Source organism: Lygodium microphyllum, chromosome 5, assembly GCF_053477565.2.
Source record: "Lygodium microphyllum isolate KBCC chromosome 5, Lygodium_microphyllum_v1.1.10, whole genome shotgun sequence".
Classification (NCBI taxonomy): domain Eukaryota; kingdom Viridiplantae; phylum Streptophyta; class Polypodiopsida; order Schizaeales; family Lygodiaceae; genus Lygodium; species Lygodium microphyllum.
In genome coordinates this window covers 26695415-26715619 of record NC_141139.1, presented here as the reverse complement: position 1 = coordinate 26715619, position 20205 = coordinate 26695415, and the positions used below count along the sequence as shown (strand labels likewise).

At 40.5% G+C, this 20205-nt stretch overlaps 1 protein-coding gene across 7 annotated transcripts in view; it reads left to right on the top strand.

Moving 5' to 3' along the window:
• REV1 (DNA-directed DNA polymerase) overlaps positions 1-20205 on the top strand; it is a 36512-nt gene that overhangs the window by 1805 nt on the left and 14502 nt on the right. For 3 of the 7 annotated variants that reach the window (XM_087677620.1, XM_087677617.1, XM_087677622.1), the window contains exons 5-12: positions 71-147; positions 302-822; positions 17435-17581; positions 17699-17831; positions 17933-18021; positions 18456-18506; positions 18618-18815; positions 18954-19073. In XM_087677620.1, the coding sequence (XP_087533746.1) occupies positions 71-147; positions 302-822; positions 17435-17581; positions 17699-17831; positions 17933-18021; positions 18456-18506; positions 18618-18815; positions 18954-19073 (1336 nt within the window). Of the gene's footprint in view, positions 1-70; positions 148-301; positions 823-17434; positions 17582-17698; positions 17832-17932; positions 18022-18455; positions 18507-18617; positions 18820-18953; positions 19074-20205 lie in introns of all 7 variants that reach the window. The other 4 variants (XM_087677618.1, XM_087677619.1, XM_087677623.1 and 1 more) reach the window with 4 other exon arrangements.

Here is a 20205-nt window from a genome sequence, read left to right as displayed (position 1 = left end):
GTTGTAACTCCCTAGTATTGCCATGCTCTTTAGAGTAGTACAAACAATTGACAGGGCATGTTACTTTTAGATCCTTCAGTAGGGGCCTGCCTGTTGTGAAGCCTTCTTGGGTGGTTGACTCCATTGCATGTGGCAAACTGCTCCCAAGTGAGTGCACTTTTACATGTTTTCCTAAGAATGCTTCTATTCAGATGCATCGTGTTCAGTTTTGCATTTCTTAATTCTCCTTGCAAAAATGTTTCCATGAATTCTGACTTTTGTTTTGTTTTGCTTGATGAATTGCTGCATGCAAAATTTAAAGTTGGTTCTTACTATTTGGAGCGACTTGCTTGTGATGATCCTAATCAACACACTATCTCTACATTTTTGGGTTCAAAGAAAGACACTGTTTCTGTACAGCGTCACCAATCAGATGCTATGGCATTGCCAGTTGGTGGCAAGATCCCTCAGCAAATTCCTCAAATTGGGAATGTTCCAAATGTTGATGGAACAGTGGATGAAAATCATCAGACCGAGTTATCAAATTCAGCAGAGGGAATGGACACAAATTCACCTCAAATTGTAACTCGGCTCAAGAGTGACATGCATGCAGTGCCAGTGCCTAACAGATGCCCTTTGCATCAGTCATCCTCAGCAGTGTTGCCAACTTTTGGGGAGGACATAAATTCAACAACAGGGTCAGAGTCTCCATCATCTTTGGTACGACATCCGAATTCAAATGTCTATGCGGATGCCAGTAAAGATGATGGCGTTACATCAGATGGAAATGTCCGCTCACATTGCACGTCAGGCGATGCGAACTTTGTACAGAATTTCTTCAAGGTTTTCTGTTTATACATTTTTGAATCTCATAGAGTGACATTTTTATGTATGTGCATCTGCTCCTCTGCAAGAATGAAATTGATGAAGGCTTTTTGAACCATTGCTTATGGTGGATGGAATATCTTGTACCCAATGGCCAAATTAAAGAAAAAAGAAAGGAAAAAAAGAAAGGAACTCAATAAGCAGTGAGAATGAGAGAGCTCTAAGTGAAAGATATGAGAAATCAAGTTTGTTTTTTTGGAGAGCGACTTGAGACAACTTCCACTTTATTGGTAGGTTTGGGCCTTTTGTAAGTTGATTAGAGTGAGCAACATGAACTTGAGTTACTTAAAACAGTTTGGTTAATCTTGTGGGTCCCATTGCATATGCCTCTTGCGTGATTGAATGGATTGTTTTGACTTTGACTAGTCTCCTTATCCCTTGCACCTCCAGTGCCAATCTAGGATTTTTCCTCTTTCCTCTTTGCTCCTCTGGAGTTTGGACTAGGATTATAGTGTTTTTTTGTCTTGATGTTAGTTGTTACATTTTCTTGTTATGCCTTTGTTTCACACATTATGTTTGGACATAATCTCTTTATATCTCTCTCTCTCTCTCTCTCTCTCACATACACACCCACACACACATCTTTTAGGTGGAATGCAATATTTCGTTTGTCAAAAGTGTACATCCTTAGTTGCCCCAATGTGGAGCAAATAAGATCAAGGTCTAAAAACAATGAAATAACACTTCTTGTGACATATCCCCCTCACAAAACATGCTTTGATACTATGTAAAGATATGCTTGAATAGAGATAGAGAACTCAAAGTATACAACAAGTAGAGTGAAAGCAATAGAACTCTAGAAGAAGAAAACTTGGTGTGATGAATGAATGAATGACTAATCAAATTGTGCTGTGGTATGATACAATGGGCCTCAAACCTCTGTGTCATGGCTGGACCGAGGATGGGGTGAGTTGGAAGAGGTGGAGACACCGATGACAGCCCCGAGATTGAGTTGCATCTCAAACGAGTCCCAAAATGTAGGGGTGAAACCAGCCTTCCTTCCGTGGATGGGTGGTAAATCCTTGATTACAACTTAATTACAGCAGCAAACAGCTAATGTAAATCTGAAAATACAAATTTACCTACTAATCTTGGACAATGCACATCCGATTGGCCCCAAAATTGGCGCCTCTTTCGGTATTTCTTTAGCTTTATTGAAAAAGAAGTTGATTTACAATGGGATTCTTCTAATCCCTTTCGGTATTCCAACTCCCCTTGCTGTTTAAAATCACTAGCAAGTCTTTAATCTAATTTGCCTCTTGATTCGGGCAATTAATTGGTCTTAACTTGCTTTGCTGTTCAAAATCACCAGCAAGTCTTTCATCTGATTTGCCCCTTAATTTGGGCAATCAATTGGCCTTCACCCACTTTGATGGAGATGGAAAATGTCCCAAATTCAATTATTTGTTGGTCCCTCCACTTGAATAGGCTAAAAACAGCTTTAGCCTTGTTGAATCCAAGTCTCGGAGCTTTCAATTTCTGGCATACTTCTCGAGGTTGCTGCTAAATCGTAATTTTTGTAGATTAGGGTTTATAACACAGAAATCTGAAATTTCTCAACCTCCAAGGGTCCAAATGCTGAGATATTCGGAGCAAGGTTTAGAAACGGTTGGGAGATGAGAGGGAAAGTTGTAGAGAGAAAATGCAGAGTTTTGTCGCGAAGAATGATTGAAAATCAGTTAAATGCAGCTGCTGCCCTGCCACAATAGCTTGTAGATGCAAAGAGCTGAAGAAAATCAGTCATTTATTGCTGCTGCCTTGTCTCAACAGCCTGTAGATGTTGTCTCTTGCTGTTGGTTGGTTTTCCCATGCCCTTGGCAGTCTCAGAAGGTCCTCCAATGGCTGCAAATCAAACTAGCAGCCTCCCCTTCCTCTCTCTTGCAAGCTGAATTTATAAAAATGTCTCTCTCCAGCCTCTAAAGACGTTTTTAAGTCTTGCATGGGCATTTTTGGCAGGTGCCAGCCTTCCCAAATGGTTTTTCTGGCATTTTTCATAATTTAATATTAATTTTCAGCCTTGAAAATATTGAAAATTAATCTAATAATTATTTCGGTGCCTTGAAAAATAATCTGACTGGCCAATAATTAAATTGGCTAGGCAACTTCCATTCCTGAGTGTCTCTATGCCATCTTTGTCCATTAGATTGACGTTAGGTACCATTAAATGCCACTTCTCTAGTGTCACCAACTGATACTTATGGCCAAATGGATGACCTAGGCCAACAACTGGCACAAGAAACCACCAAGTATCTGTGCGGCATAACTTATAGCAACTTTTGCCTTTGACATCTTGTGATTTCTTCGAGTCTCAGGCTCGTAAATTTACTTTAACCCCAGTTGCACCTCACCTGTGCAACATTTACTTAATCATGTGATTAAAAATTAATCCACATGTCAAGTGAGGTTTCAAAAATACATGTCCTCATGATAGCCCTCCCCCTTGAAATCCTTGCAATCGTCCTCGATTGCACTATCAAATGCACCAACAGCAAAGTACTACATTGGAATTTCCATAGGGCATCATAGTCAACACAACATTGCGCACTGCTGTTCAATCATTCCTATGCCTAACATATGCTGAAAATTACCAGCCAAAATAACATAGCATAAGACTCACAAAGAATCTAAAAAACATGGCCAAATTATCGTGTGACATGTCCATTTCTCATGAGCTCAACTTATTTGGCGAAACCAACCCATAGCATAGCATAACTAAGCATAAACCATGGCCAAAACATCAATGGCATCATAACATCTGTTGCTGTCCATGGAACTAGATGTAAACCATTGAAAATTGAGCATAATTTGATCATAAACTAATCACCTTCTGATCTGAGAACTGATCACAAACTGCTGCAAATGCGACCCCAAACTGATCACAAACTCATTGCAAAATCTGACCAGCAATCAATGCAAAAATTGATGCACAATTGATCCAAAAAGTGACCATAAATGATTCTCAAGTTGATCAAAAATTGATCTGAAACTGATTAGAATTTTTCTCTCAAAATTGAGGCAAAATTCATGCTAAATTGATCATAAGCTGATGCAAAAGTATAGTTCCAATGCTCGGGTGAAACTCATACTCATCTGCATACATCTCATAGTGACTAGTACACTAAGTAGTGACCTCATGGCAAAGATAGTGTCAGTGTAGTACCTTGGATGCATGCTAAATACATCCGAGATCCACTACATACGAGAGCTGTCCATAACTGGAGGAGGAGAAGTGCTACCTTCCCCTTGAGCATTAGACAATACTTCGGATCCTTGCTCTACTAATCTGATGGAGCCCAAACTAAAGTCGGCTCTAACTGAGAGGCATCTAGGTAAAGCTGCAACAATTGAGGATGGTTTGCCAAGTTATCTTCTTCCATCCATTTGGCATCCATTGGTGAATAATTTTGAAATTTCACCAAGTATCTCTTGAAAACTTAGCTTTGATCTTTCTTTCATTATGTGCCAAAATTTGCTCAGGTATTAAAATCTCATCTAGCTCCTCAACCTTAGGCTGAATTTTAGCAGACATATCCTTTGGCACATCACCATGAAAAGGCCTCAACAAACTGACATGAAAGGCATTGTGTATCTGCCAATGTGGAGGCAATTTCAGCCAATATGCCACATCGCTAATCTTCTCCAACACCTGGAAGGAACCATAGTATCTCATACTCAACTTCGGATATAATCTTTCTCTTCCTTTTATCTTTTTCAGCCATGCTTTTTCAAAACGCAGCAATATATAATCACACTCTGCAAATTGCAAAGCACGTCTATGGCGATCAGCTGCCCTCTTTTTCTTTTATTGCGATCTTTGAAGTGCATATTTTATCTTTGCATAGGTTACATCCAAGTTTTTCACATAATGATCAGCCTCAAAGATCTTATCCTTAGTTTGCAGAATAGATGGTATCTTCTTGCCACCCTCAACCACTTTAAATTAAGCTTTGCTCATAGAACTATACAATGTGTTGTTGTAAGCAAACTCAACCAAGGGCAAATAGTGCTCCCACTGTGTCTTGTGGTCTGAAATATAGCACCTCAAAAGATCTAACATTGTGGAATTTGCTTCCTCAGACTGACCATCTATCTGTTGATGGAAGGACAATGAGAATTTCAGCGTGGTACCCATATTGTCAAACAAGCCCTTCCAAAATAAATTGGTCATCCAGGGGTCTCGATAACTAATGATCGACTCTGGCATGCCATGATACTTAAAGATGTGCTGCAAAAACAATCATTTCATATGATCACCCTTTATTTTCTCTCACTGGAATGAAATGGGCTTGTTTGCTAAACATGCAGATGATAGTCCATATCACATCATTCCTTGTAGGTGTCTTAGGACTATCTAGTATAGGCAAGGGCAGCAATAAACCCGACATCTTTTGCCTATCATGCTTTACCTTTTGGCATATGATGCATGTCTTAACAAACTGTTCTACATCATGCCTCAAAGCTGGCTAATAAAAGAAATGCTCCACTGCCTTAACCGTGGCATCAATACCTCTGTGTCTTGCATATGGAGGAATATGACTTTCAGAGATGCAATTTCAGCAAACCTGCGTACATACTTCTTGTGGTAAGAACATAAACCCAAGAAGCTGCAGATCTCATGCACATTTCTCAAAGGTGGCCATGATCGTATTGCCTCAACCTTTGCAGGGTCCATGCGAACACCATCAGCTGATACAATATGTCCCAAAAAGTGGATTTCATGCAAGAAAAACTCACTTTTCTTATCATTGATAACCGGTCTATGCTCAGTAGTTCATTAAACACAATGTCCAAGTGTTTTCTATGCTCTGCCTCGTTCTTTGAATAGACAATCATGTCAATCATGTCATCAAAGAAAGTGCCCACAAATCCTCTATGTGGCCTGAAGATACGATCCATCATCCAATTAAAAGTGGTAGGAGCATTTGTAAGTCCAAAAGGCATAACAAAAAACTCATATAATCCAAAAGATGTCTTGAAAGTTGTCTTAGGCACATCTTCCGGTCTAATGTGTATCTGATGATACTCACTTTTCAAATCTGTACGGCTAAATATGTCTGTCCCTTGTAATCTATCCATAACATCATTGATCCGAGGAATAGGAAAGCGATTCTTTATTGTGATCTTGTTTAGAGTATGATAATCAATGTACATACACCATAAACCATCCTTTTTTTGCACCAAAAGCACTAGAGAACAAAAAGGAGATAAGCTGGGTTGAATCAACCCTTTTTCTAACAACTCATTTACCTGACTTATAATCTCCTCCTGTTGGGCTGCACTGACTTTGTAGGGTGGCTTATTAGGTGGGCTACTTCTAGGGATAAGATCTATGCCACGATCTTTTGGCTTTTCAGGCGGTAGCTGCCTTGGAAGTGACTGAGAGAAACAATCAACATACATTTTCAGAAATGACATGCGATCCTTCTCTAACTTAAACATGTTTCCAACATTCAGATGATAGTTGCCTTGGAAGTGACTGAGAGAAGCAATCACCATACATTTTTAGAAATGACATGCGATTCTTCTCTAACTTACACATGTTCCCAACATTCTCACTATCATCTTTATCCTTAGTAAAAACTAAGTACGCTGAAAGATGATTTTTCATTAGTTTAGAAATGGCAGTTGCAGATACAACAAGGACAGATTCACCTTTCAACTTTACATTAAGTGTGAGTACCTTTCCCTTATGTTGAATAGTGATCTTTTTTGCACGAGAATCAATCACTGCATGCATACTGTGACACCATGGCATACCAAGCAATACATCACAACCCTCAAGTGGAGCAATGAAGAACTCTTCGCTGTCCACATATCCTTGTATGTGCAACCGAAGCTTTCCAATGAGCGGTATGACAGGCTCTACATGGCCTTTACATGCCATTCCAACTTTCCCCATGGGTCCCATCTCATCCTCTCTGATGCCTAGACGAGTGGCCATATCAACTGAGATGAATTTGGCTCGTGCACCATTATCAAAGAAAATCAATGTATGCTGATTTCTAATTTTGCCCCATGCTCTGCACAACTCAGTAGCATCATCATTGAGCTGATCAGTAACAACATCGGGCATCAATCCCACTGATATTTTGGGCTTCTTTCCTTTAGAATCTTTGTGATTTTCTGATTTTCCAGCTTGTTGCCTATTGGAATAGTCCCTTGCAATGTGAGCCTCCTGTTCACAAATAAAACATTTATGTGTAGCCATCAATTCCCTACGTTGTGCCAATGTTTTTGAGCCCTTTCTTTGTTATTTTGGCCTCTTTTCAGGCTAATTTTCAGATCTGCTCCTTTTCTCAGCCTTAAACACCTTTTTATTCGGCTTCTCCCTACTCTCTAGGAAGCCCGAATCCTTTCCACGCGGCAAAGCATCGGCTGTAGCAGTAGTCTCTACAAGCTGAGACATGCTAGACATGGTGGATTTAATGTAAAAATCCTTGATTCCTTTGGGCAGCCCACAAACATATTTTTCCACTTGCTCATGAAGGGGTACGGGGCGATAAGAAGTAATATTGCTCCAAATTCTTACATTCCTTAGCATCCCAAAACTTCTTATTATATTACTTCAAATTCTTACATTCCAAAACTTCTTATTATATTACTTCAAATTCTTACATTCCTTAGCATCCAGCTTATTTCAAGCTGTTTACCTCAAAGGTACTTGTCGATCAATTCGATGTAAACATTTGGCTTGAATTGTACCCACGTTGACGGTGCTCTACCTTGCATCCGTGGACCACCATTGTAATGCATTCCCTTTCAAGAAAGTGGCCGTCTTTCGAATCTTTGAGGACTCTGTGAAGTTCCCCTCTGAATAGGTTGCATCAAACTGCTGAATGAAAGTTCGAGCTTTCAGCTTATCTTGTACACCGTTGAAGGACTCAAACTTCACTCTTTTTCCACCCTCATCATAGTCTTTTGCTGCCCCTTTGGGTGTCAAGTTGTCATACATTGGCTGCTGCAAAAGGGGTGCATTTGCTGAATTTACATCAAAACCAACGCCAAACAGAGCATTTGCATGACCAACATTCATTCCTTGAGCCCCATAAGCATTCGGGGGTGCAGATGTAGTACCAAACATGCTACTTTGTGCCCCAGGCATCAAGCCAATGCTGGCATACATAAGGTTTTGCATATTTCCAGCCATACCCAAATACATTGGGCCTTGCACTCCATGCTTTGGTTGCTGCATATCATAGGGATTTGTGCCATACATCCCCGATGCTTTCCTTGTCCAACCATAGCATGAAAAATCATGCTTCCACCAAAATATCATGGCTGCCCCATCATAGCATGCATGCTTGGCTGTCCAAAATCCATTGGATTGGCACTTTCGTGATGGCCTTGCATTTTCATTCCTTGCCCTGTAGTTACCAACTGTTTTATTTCATTAGCATCTTTGGGAGCTTCAAATGAAGGGTTTGGCATTATCTTCGGTGCATCTTGCTATCTCGAAGATGTAGAAGATGTCTTCTTCTTCTTGCCTTTGTTGTCCTTCTTTGGAGCATTCAAAAATTGGGTAAATTGAGGATCCTTTGCCAATTCAGCAAAGAGATTTGCTGCTGTCCTCATCCGATTCTTAAACTGGTCATCAAATTCCTCTTCACTTTGCTGGTCATCAGTCTCCATATGCCCTGAAGACCGTGCATCTTGCCCAACAGCAACATTTTCAGCTTGCTGTCCATGGTTTGAGCCTTGTCCAAGGTCAGGCATTGCATTTCCTTCATTCCCACGTGAACGTTCATATTGAGAGGTATCATCACTGCTTGAGTCCATCTCACTGTATGAAGACATATTACTATAATTTCTCAGCTGAGAGTAAAAATTAACACTAGCACAAAGCTTTGGCTTGCAATCAGGTGCTTCGGGCCCACCAAATCAAGGGATTGAGTGGTATCTTGGCAATGAAACTATGAAATTAGCCTTCTTTCGTGGATGGGTGGTAAATCCTTGATTACAACTTAATTACAGAAGCAAACAGTTAATGCAAATCTGAAAATACAAATTGACCTACCGATCTTGGACATGCACATCTGATTGGTTCCAAAATTGGTGTCCCTTTCGGCATTTCTTTAGCTTTATTGAAAAAGAATTTGATTTACAATGGAATTTTTCCAATCCCTTTTGGTATTCCAACTCCCCTTGTTGTTCAAAATCACCAGTAAGTCTTTAATTTGATTTGCCCCTTGATTCGGGCAATCAATTGGCCTTCACCCGCTTTGATGGAGATGGAAAATGCCCCAAATTCAATTATTTGTTGGTCCCTCCACTTGAACAGGCTAAAAACAGCTTTAGCCCTGTTGAATCCAAGTCTTGGAGCTTCCAATTTCTGGCATGCTTCCTGAAGTTGTTGCTAAATCCTAATTTCTGCTGTTGCAGATTATAGGGTTTACAGCACAGAAATCTGAAATTTCTCAGCCTCGAGGGGTCCAAATGCTGAGATTTTCGGAGCAAGGCTGAGAAATGGTTGGGAGATGAGAGGGAAAGTTGTAGAGAGAGAAAATCCAGAGTTTTGTTACGAAGAATGATAGAAAATCAGTCACATGGAGCTGCTGCCTTACCAAACAGCTTGTAGATGCAAAGAATTGAAGAAAATCAGTCATTTACTGCTGGTGCCTTGTCTCAACAGCCTATAGATGCTGTGTTGGAAAATGGCAGCCAACTATGGAGAGAGAGAGGAGAGACAATGACAGCAAGAGAGTGAGCTGAAGCAAAAAGAGAAGAGTGTACTTGCTAGAATGAAAGATAGAGTGAAAGTACAACTTATATTTAGGTCAAGGGTTGACCTAACCAGCCTTCCACCAACTAACTAGAGTTAGGTTTATTTTACTCTAGAGCCTAGTGTCACTACTTTAAGTTTCTAAGACAGTAGATGTACACACCTTACATTGACACTTTAATAAGTGTCCACACCACACAAATTACATTAGGCGTTGCCCATAGAATCGGCAAATTCTAACATCCTTCTGCAGTGCCAATGAGATGAAGTACAAGGATGATCAATCACCAAAGGGTAACAAGTTTAAGGACTTTCGAAAAGCCTCAAACTTCTTACGTGGTAGTGCCTTGGTGAAAATGTTTGCAACATTTTTTTGTGTGGGTACATACATCAAGCTAGTCTCTCCTGCATAGCATCTCTCTTTGGCATAATGGTAATGCGCCTCTGTGTTTCGTGCGAGCATGAAACATAGGATTTCGTGCGACTGCAATAGCACTCTGACTATCAGAAAGAATGGGTGTAGGACCTTCCTATGGTAAATGTAGATCAACCAACAATCTGCTCAACCATACATATTTCATTGTTGCCGTGAAGGTTGCCTTGTACTCAACCTCACAAGACGAGGTAGCCACTATAGGTTGTTTCTTGCTTATCCATGAAATGCATGAACGGCCTAGAAAGAAATAGTGTCCACTAGTAGTCTGCCTAGTGTTTGCATCACCAGCCCAATCTAAATCACTGTAAGCTTGTAAGTGCAAGTCTCCCCTCCTAGGAAATAATAATGCATGTGACTGAGTACCTTGAAGATCCGCTTAACAGCTTGCCAATGTATGGTCCGTGGGCTATGCATATACATGCTCACCTGAGAAACTGCATATTGAATGTCAGGGCGTGTGTTACAAAGATAAATAAGACAGCCAACAACGTGGCTGTAAATTGCAACATCAGACATCTCTTCACTATCATGCATAGATAGCTTTAAGCCTGGCTCCATAGGAGTGCACATAGGTTTGTAATCTTGCATACTAAACCTATGTAACAACTTATCCACATATTGTGACAATGACATGATGATACCATACTGATTTTGGGTGAATTGAATCCCCAAATAATAGTGTAGGCAGACCATATCAGACATAGCAAATGCATGTTTTAATTCAGCCTTAAAATCTGTAAATTTTTTTTTGTAGGTCCAATGAGCAGCATGTCATCTACATAAGGAATGGTAATGGGCAAGTCCCCTCCCTCATTCTTAATGTATAGAGTGGGAGCAGTTGGACTATTTTTGAACCCTTTGCTAGCCAAATAAGCATCAATTTTGGAGTACCATGCATGAGGAGCCTGTTTGAGACCATAAAGAGCTTTATGCAGCATGCATACCATGTGCTCTTTCAAGTTTTCCCTTAACCACAAACCCTGGAGGTTGTGACACATAAATATCCTTATGCAAATCCCCATTCAAGAATGCTGTCTTAATGTCTAACTGATATACTTTCCAGCCATAGCAATCACACATCTCACCGTACTCATACGGGATGTAGGAGCAAAAGTTTCTTCGTAATCTATGCCTTCTTTTGTGCATAGCCTTTTGCTATCAACCGTACTTTGTACCATCAGCCTTGCGTTTGGGTCTAAAAACCCATTTTGTGCCAATGGCCTTCTTACCAAGTGGTAAATCCACAAGATCCCATGTAGAGTTAGTGGCAATAGAGTCTAACTCATCCTGCATGGCCTGCATCCAATGTATATCTTGCTAAGCTTCGTCCAAGGAAGTAGGCTCATCATCATCCAATAGTGAGCTCATAAACACATGCTCATCACAATCATCTACTTCTGTAAAATCAATCAAATGTGTCCCCCTTGCATCATTTGTTGCATTTCTGGCAGCCCTTCTAGTGCTTTGAGGTATAGGAGCATCCATTTTACTCTCCTGGAGAGTCTGTAATAGCCATCTTGGGACTGTTTTGGCTGTATTTACAGCAGCCCTTTCATGCTGTACTACTTCTTCCACTGCATGTGGCAAACCATGATCGATACCCTACTGTTCGGGAGCATATGGTGCAGCAACAGCTTGCTGTATTAACTCTGTCCTGCCATTTACAGTAGGCACATACTCCAAAATAAGTGGCAAAAGGCCCTCAAAGGCATCACCAATGCCATGGGTGGCTGGCATTTGAGACTGATCATGTGAAAATGCAACATTTTCAACAAATAGGACATCCCTATTGACAAAGACTTTCTTCGTGCATGGGTCATACAAGCGATACCCCTTGCTCTCCGAACTGTAGCCAATAAATATGCATTTCACAGCCTTGTCAACAAGCTTTCCACAAAGCTATTTCAGAACATGTGCATAGGCTATTCAACCAAACACCCGAAAGTAGTCTACTTTGGGTTTCTTGCCATGCCAAGCTTCGAATGGTGTGATCGTCTTTAGTGCCTTAGTGGGTGCATGCTTCAACACATGATTTGAACACTAAAGGCCTTCTAACCAAAATTTATGAGGTAGCCCCTTGCTTTTTAGCATACAACGAGTCATCTCCATAAGAGTCCGATTCTTCCTTTTAGCAACACCATTTTGCTGAGGAGTTATTTTAATAGTGGCTTGATGCGTAATGCCATGATCATGCAAATGTGTCTCAAAAGCACGAGACATGTACTCCCCTCCTCTATCTGTGCGAAGTGTCTACACTTTTAAGTCAGTTTCAGCTTCAAGCTTTGCAACAAGATGTTTGAAATGCATGAACACATCGGATTTTGCCTTTAGCCCATACATCCATGTATATCGAGAGTAGTCATCAATAAATGTAACAAAGTATTGATGACCTCCAAGTGCACGTGTCCTCATGGGACCACAAACATCAGAGTGAATAAGCTGCATTTTTCAGACAGCACGAATTGCACCATCCTTTTTGAAGGCAAACCTTTGTATCTTGCCTAAAATATATCCCTTACATGCATGAGGAGGTGGAGTCTCCACTGGAGGCAATGCATCTACCATATGACACCTCTGAAGGGTCATCAACTCCCAAAGCTCATGTGTCCATAGCAGGCATGCCATAGCTCCGCATTTTGTATAGCGGGCGAAAGAGTAGTGATTGCTAAAGCATCATGAGATTGTCTGTCATATAGCAAAATCCCCCACGGAATTAAGAAACAAGTACCAAACTATCACACAAATGCCAAAGTGTGCACAATGCCACCCAAATTAGCACTCAGCCAGTAAATTACAGCAGTATATTGCTGTATCACACTCGCCTTGAAATGTGTGGCCACAAAAGTACAAAATACAACAACTTAATGCTGATTCTTATCAAAATTTATTGAATTTTTCCAAAATTCTCTGCCCAATCTGACTGTAACAGCAATTAAATGCTGCTATGCTGCTTATTGCTTGCCTTGGAGTGCGTGTCGAGCAAAAGCCCCAAATTTCTTTCTAAAATTTCAAAGAAATTGAAGAATTTTGTACCTTACAGTTGAAATTTCTGCAGGAATGTTGCCTCAGGATGCGTGTCAGTAGTGAACAGCAGCTGAAATTTGCATCGTGATGCGTGTTGGATCCAAAAAAGTGAAAAGCTCCAAATTTTTTCGGGCAAAAGCCCCAATTTTCTTTCTAAAATTTCAAAGAAATTGAAGAATTTTGTGCCTTACATGTGGAATTTCTGCAGGAATGTTGCCTCAGGATGCGTGTAAGCAGTGAATAGTAGTTGAAATCTGCCTCATGATGCGTGTCGGATCCAAAAAATTGAAAAGCTCCAAATTTTCTTGGGCCAATGTAGAAGAAATTGCGCAATGTCTATGAGTTTGGTAACAATTTGCACAAAGGGTCTCCAATCGAGCAAAAGCCCCAAATTTTTTGGTGGGAATGTTCAAGAAATTGAGAAATTTCTTCGAATTGGTTGTCAATTCGAACTTCGGGAGCAAAAATTAGTAAAAGCCCCAAATTTTTGGGCAACACGAGCTGAGATTCGAGAAGAGATGGCTAAAATAGACTGGAAATTCTAGAAATTTTGAGAAAACTCCAAATCTGAAAATTAGGGTTTCTGCACTTTTCAGGGTTTGTAGAGATTGGTAGGCTGGACTAAGAAAATGCCGGACAGAGCCGAGAAACTTGCGGGCAGAGCGGAAAACAGTAGGAGCTCCTTGGGCTGCATGTAGGGCTGCATATGGGACTACGCATTGGATTGGGTGCAGACTGAAAACAACAGATCTGGAGCAAATGAGTGAGCTGAACAGATCTGGAGCAAATAGACAGATTTGGAGCTGATGGCTGAATTGGATAGATTTGGAGGAGATGGATAGATTTGGAGTAGACATGAGACGGCTCAGCTTCAGCTCCACCTGCACTTCAGCAGCACCTCACAGTAGCTGAAAACTCTTCCCCGAGTTGAGAACCAAGCTGGTAGCAGTAGGACCTTGGGTAGGATGGCATCGGTTGACAGTGGCTAAACAGAATCCGCACGTACGAGCTGCTCTGATACCAAATGTTGGAAAATGGTAGCTACCTATGGAAAGAGAGAAGAGACAATGACATCAAGAGAGCAAGGTGAAGCAAAAAGAGAAGAGTGTACTTGCTAGAATGAAAGATAGAGTGGAAGTACAACTTATGTTTAGGTCAAGGGTTGACCTAACCAGCCTTCCACCAACTAACTAGAGTTAGGTTTATTTTACTCTAGAGTCTAGTGTCACTACTTTAAGTTTCTAAGACACTAGGTATACACACCTTACATTGACACTGTAATAAGTGTCCACACCACACAAATTACATTAGGCGTTGCCCATAGAATCGGTAAATTCTAACATGCTGTCTCCTATTGTTGATTGGTCTTCTCCTGTCCTTGGCTGCCTCAAAAGATCTTCCAATGGCTGCAAATCAGACTAGCAGCCTCCGCAGGCTGAATTTATAAAAATGCTTCTCTCTAACCTCTAAAGACGTTTTTCAGTCTTGCATGGGCATTTTTGACAAGTGGTAGCCTTCCCAAATGGTTTTTTCAGCATTTTTCATAATTGAATATTAGTTTTTAGCCTTTAAATACTGAAAATTAATCTAATAATTATTTCAATGCCCTAAAAAAAATCTGACTAGCCAATAATTAAATTGGCTAGGCAACTTCCATTCCCGAGTGTCTCTGTGCTATCTTTGACCATCAGATTGGCATTAGGTACCATTAAACGCCACTTCTCTAGTGTTACCAATTGACACTTATGGCCAAATGGATGACCTAGGCCAACAACTGGCACCAGATACCACCAAGTACTTGTGCGGCATAACTTATAGCAACTTTTGCCTTTGACATCTTGTGATTTCTTGGAGTCCCGGACTCGTAAATTTGCTTTAACCCCAGTTGCACCTCGCATGTGCAACATTTACCTAATCATGTGATTAAAAATTAATCCACATGTTAAGTAAGGTTTCCAAAATACATGTCCTCATGACAGGGGGACAGTCTCTAATGATGTTGGAAAGATGGCAACAGTTGAGAGTCAGCCTAGACTGCTGAAATTGCAGGTCTGACTAAGTACTAATGATGACAATCCACTAACACAGCAAGGGAAGACTGGGTTACAGTAGGGCAGCCTGCTTGGCAGAAAAATGCAGGGCACAGCTAGTGGAAAGCGACTCTGAAAGCAAAATGCAGGTCCTTGCTAATAGGTGACTGCTATAGGATTGTTGCTAGGTGCTGGTAAGCTTGGAGCAGCATCAAATGTGGCTGCCTGTGATGGCAACAGGCTGTTGAGTGGTTCCAAACAGCTGATGGCAGGTCTGATGATGAAAGCACAGTAGCCATCGGTGCTGAAATTGGTCGCCTGGCTGAGGACAGATGGTAGACAGTTGGGCGATGTGTCTTTGTGAAACGAGCCTGGAGATCTGACCTACAGGTTAGTGAATATAAACTTATGACATACACACTATTCAATTCAGGAAAGAATATAAATGACATATAGAACTTGAGAGCGAGAGTGCTCTTGCACAATAGATGACATTAGATTGGCCCTCAAGATGAGCGCCCTTTATGGTATTTCTTTGATATTGAAGATGAGCCTTTATATGATCCTCTTGTCACCTGCTTGTGCGATCAACACAACTATCTTAGATCAACACTCTTTTTGCTAACGATTCCCCACATCCTTGGCTCTTCAATGGACTAGATTTGCTCCAATTGCTATGTCCTCAGTTGTTCTCACCAACCTTGACCAATGAGCTTTGAATTTCTCTTACTCAATCATAGACTCCAACCAATGTGCACTCTGATGTTGATCAACATGACATTGAGAAATGCATCCATGGTCTCTCATTGCTGGCACACTGTAATCAATCAGGAATTCACACGAATATTAGTCCCACACTGATCCAATTCATTGAATGAGGCCTCAGTCCTAATTGTCCAAGAATCTTAGAGCTTTACCCTTTCCAATGCACCTTCAACTCATTATTAAATTTGAAGTAATTCAGACTTGTAAACCTATTGTCCATAAGCCCCAATGTCTAGCATGCATTTGCCTTGAGATTGGATGCTGGCTGGAAAAGTAGATTTGCATGCTTGAATACATTTGCCCAATTGTTTGGCTTGAATCTTCAATGATTTGGCAAGCCCAACAAGGGGTAAATTGGGGGTTTCGAATGTCTTCAACAAGCAATTTCACACCCAAAATGATTGATTTTTTGCAAACCCTATCCAATAGTCTGTTGTAAATAGCAAACCCTAATTTCGATTTGTGTAAAGCACAGTTTACATAGCTTGAGAGAGAGAAAGGAGAAGAAAGAGATCGATTCTTGGCTGTCCAACACCTGGAGATGGCTGCAAAACACTCTCCTTTTGTTGTTCATCACAAAAGTTCAGGAAATATGAATCTCCTGTCTGTTAGGAGGGGGATGTAGACATTGTGGGTGTGGAGAGGGCTGATGATAGGTGGCTGGAAATAATGAACGAGGCATAAGCATAGCCACATAGGCTCCTCTTTATATAGGATTTGGGGTGCATTTGATCTATTGGTAAAAATTATCCCTTTAATAATAGTAATTAAATATTAATGTCCTTTTGGGGCTGGTTGAAAAAGAGACTTAATCATGGGTTTATGAAAGCCATAAATTTAGTGGATCAACACCATGTTGCTGGTTGCACAATCTTGCTGCTGCATTTCAGCCTTGCCCACTCTCCAATGTTAGAGGATTGTAGCATTTTGTAGTTTATGCTATGCTCTTGGATGTTCACTACTGCCCCTGGATTGCTATATTCGAGATGGGTTTGTTGTCAATAGAGCTACCGGGCCTTCCACATCAGCTATTGGCATTGGGAACGGTGTATGACATCTTTCAGCATCTCTCAGCATGCTCCTTTGAGAGAATGGCTGTTGGAACAACTCTCCACTCCTTGAGCATTCCTTGTATCACATACCTCCAGATACTTTGTTTGTCATTTAATTCGTCTTTCATTTCTGAGCTCATTTGTTAGTTGTGTGGTTGTTCGTACAATTCATGTTCTCTTTGCAAACCCTAGTATATCCTCACAACTTCTATCTTGGGAGTGAAAATCAACAATGATGAAGATTTGAGTATGCTAAAAAGGGTGAATTGTGCATAAAAATGCCATTAGCAACTTAATCTCGTGTCCCCTTTAGGTGCCCTCAGCAAGTAGGATTAACTTGCACTAGATTTTGTAACGTTAATGTTGTTACGGTATTTTCTTCATTATCATGTGTCAGTGCTAGAATTGTTTGCAGATGGTTTTGGGTTTCTGACCAGTTTCTTTGATGAACTCTATGAAGGTTTTGTTCAGCAAAAGTAATGGCAATAAACCCTTGGATCAAACTTCAATTCTGATCATCGCAATGCTGAACATCCTTTTGCAGAACTCAAGGCTTCATTTTATTGGCACTTGGAGAACTCGCTATCAAAGCAGATTTGGCTGTATGAACAAAAACCAATCCCATGATCAATTGAGCAGCGTTCCATCCTCAGCTGAATCTATTGCTCGGACTATCATGCATGTTGATATGGTGATGTTAAAGAATGGACTTATTGCATGTTTGTTGCAGTTTGCTGAAGGATTATTTTTCATTATGCTAAACTTTTGACATCCTTTCATCCCATTAACATCTCTTTTTTTGGTTTAGGACTGTTTTTTCGTCTCAGTTGTGGTAAGAAATCAGCCTGCTTTAGCTGGCAAGCCTGTTGCTGTATGTCATTCAGGAAAAGCTACTGGCACAGCTGAGATATCTTCATCTAATTATGCTGCACGAGCATTTGGTTTGTCTTGTAGATTGCAGTTTTATTCTTGTGTGTTCTATTTAAACAAAAATTATATTCCTTTTTTACCTAAAAGTACCTGCAATTGCTTTTCTTATTAGGAGTCAGGTCTGGCATGTTCATCAGAGATGCAAAGGCTTTGTGTCCTGGGCTAGAAATTGTGCCTTACGATTTTGAGGGTTACCATCAGGTTTGTGGGTGCCTGTCATTGTTAGTATTTCAAGTAATCTGTCTAATAAAGTAAATTCCTTTACAACTCTACTAAATCCTCGTAATCAAATCTTATCTTTTATATATCACCCTCTCTATATTGTTTGGTGATGTGTAAATTCTGAAATAACAGTAGTTGAGTGCAAAGGTAGAATGCTCTCTCTATATGTGCATATATGATGTTTTACAGAGAGAGGTGCATGGTCAGGGAGGGTTGTACATATTGGTTTATAAGATAACATAAGAGTTACATGAAATCTGGTTTTGTAGAAAGTGTTGGCTTATAAGACAAGATAAGAGTTACATGAAATCTGGTTTTGTAGAAAATTTAGAAAAATAGAGTACACTTAGCTAGGGATAAAGAGAGCCTTTATGACTTATTTGAGTTAAACAAGTTAGTGGCATATATTTCAGGTTGCTGATCAGTTTTATGAGATTCTTCATAAACACTGCAAAAAAGTACAAGTAAGTTATTTGAACATCATTAGAAATTCACTTTTGCACAATGATGAAGTAACATCTTTTTGACATAAACTTGGATCTGTCCCAAGCAACTGATAGTTACACTCTTTCCAGGCAATAAGCTGTGATGAGGCATATCTAGATGTAACTGGTATTGGTGATGCAAGGATCTTGGCATCAAAAATAAGGAAAGAGATTTTTACTCTGACAAGGTGTACCGCAAGTGTTGGCATTGGTGGGAACCTTTTGTTGGCAAGGATGGCAACACGCAAGGCCAAACCAGATGGGCAGTATGAAATTGGTGTAGGACAGGCAAGTTAAATATCTGCCTCAAATATCTGCTACATAGAAGCGATTTTATTTGAACTTGGGTTGTGCAAGAGATATGAAGTAATGCACATTTTTTAGTGCTCATACTTAAGCAGTACAGATTTCCTTGGTGCATCTCAGGTAGAAAAGTTTCTTTATGACCTGTCTGTTGAAGATTTGCCTGGAGTTGGATGGTCGTTGAGGGAAAAGTTGCACTGCCAATCTATTTATAACTGTGCGCAACTTTGTAGCTTGTCCAAGGTAAAGGACAATGCAATTTTGGATTCTGTAAGGAATGTCCTAGAGCATTTGTAATTAGAGGTTTCTGTTTCAAACAGTTCCAGTGTGTTATTTTTGCAGCATATTTACTTGTGCATTTGTGGTAAGGAAGCATGAAGACTTGCATTTAATTTTTTTGGGGTTTTCTGAACCATAGACAAGCTGCTTTAGGATCACATAACTGTTCATTTTTGGATAGATCAGTGTGCTTTGAGAATGTCAGATACATGTGGGAGTCTGTTCTCTGTCTAGTGTAGGGCAAGTCTAACACAGCTCTGATGACCAGATTCTATGCCATGAGGCAGCATGCTAGTGCTAAACAAAGGTTGAATGACAAGGACTGTAGGGGATGAAATTGAATGACTAAGGCCAATGGAGACTGGAATCAGGGAAGCCAGGATAAGTAATCCTGAAACGAAGTCAGCCAATATTACAAAATACTGAGTTGGACCATAGTCACTACAATAAATTATGTATACTGCCTGAGCAATTCAATGCTGCCATATCATACATAAACTAAGTGTGAGTCTGTGGGGGATTATCCCCTTAAACTGTTGAAGAGGACTTATGAATCTTTGCAATGGACTGGACTCAATATCTTGTACAATGTATGCACAATAAGGCACAAAGAGTACTTCTTTAATCTCTCTTTCTTAAATAAAAAAGAAAAATATCACTGAATCAGGAACACCAAACCTTGGAACTGATATGTGGCCCTGAGCAGAGGCATGATGCTTACACCACAAACTGCATAGACTTGTCACCTGGCGTGACAGATCCCCTCTGTTATGTAGGTCCTCACTTACGCAAACATCAAACAAGATAATGGTTTTGTGCCCCTCCTGAGGCTTAAAATGCTAGCAGCTTTTGCCCGAACTGTTGGTCTATTCTCTAGGACAACCTCACATGTAGCGCTGGCTTTGTAGGACCAGCTAGTAGATAGTTCGGTGGTGGGGCGGTGGGAATAGGTGAACACTGGTCTGCGGCCTTGGTGCATGTTTGGGGCAGTGGGATGGGACTTCCTTGGAAAATCCTTTTTCTTTTTGTTTCGTTTTGCATAAAAGGTTTGCCTGATTATATCGGTCAAATTCAAAGAAGTGCATGGGCTCAACAG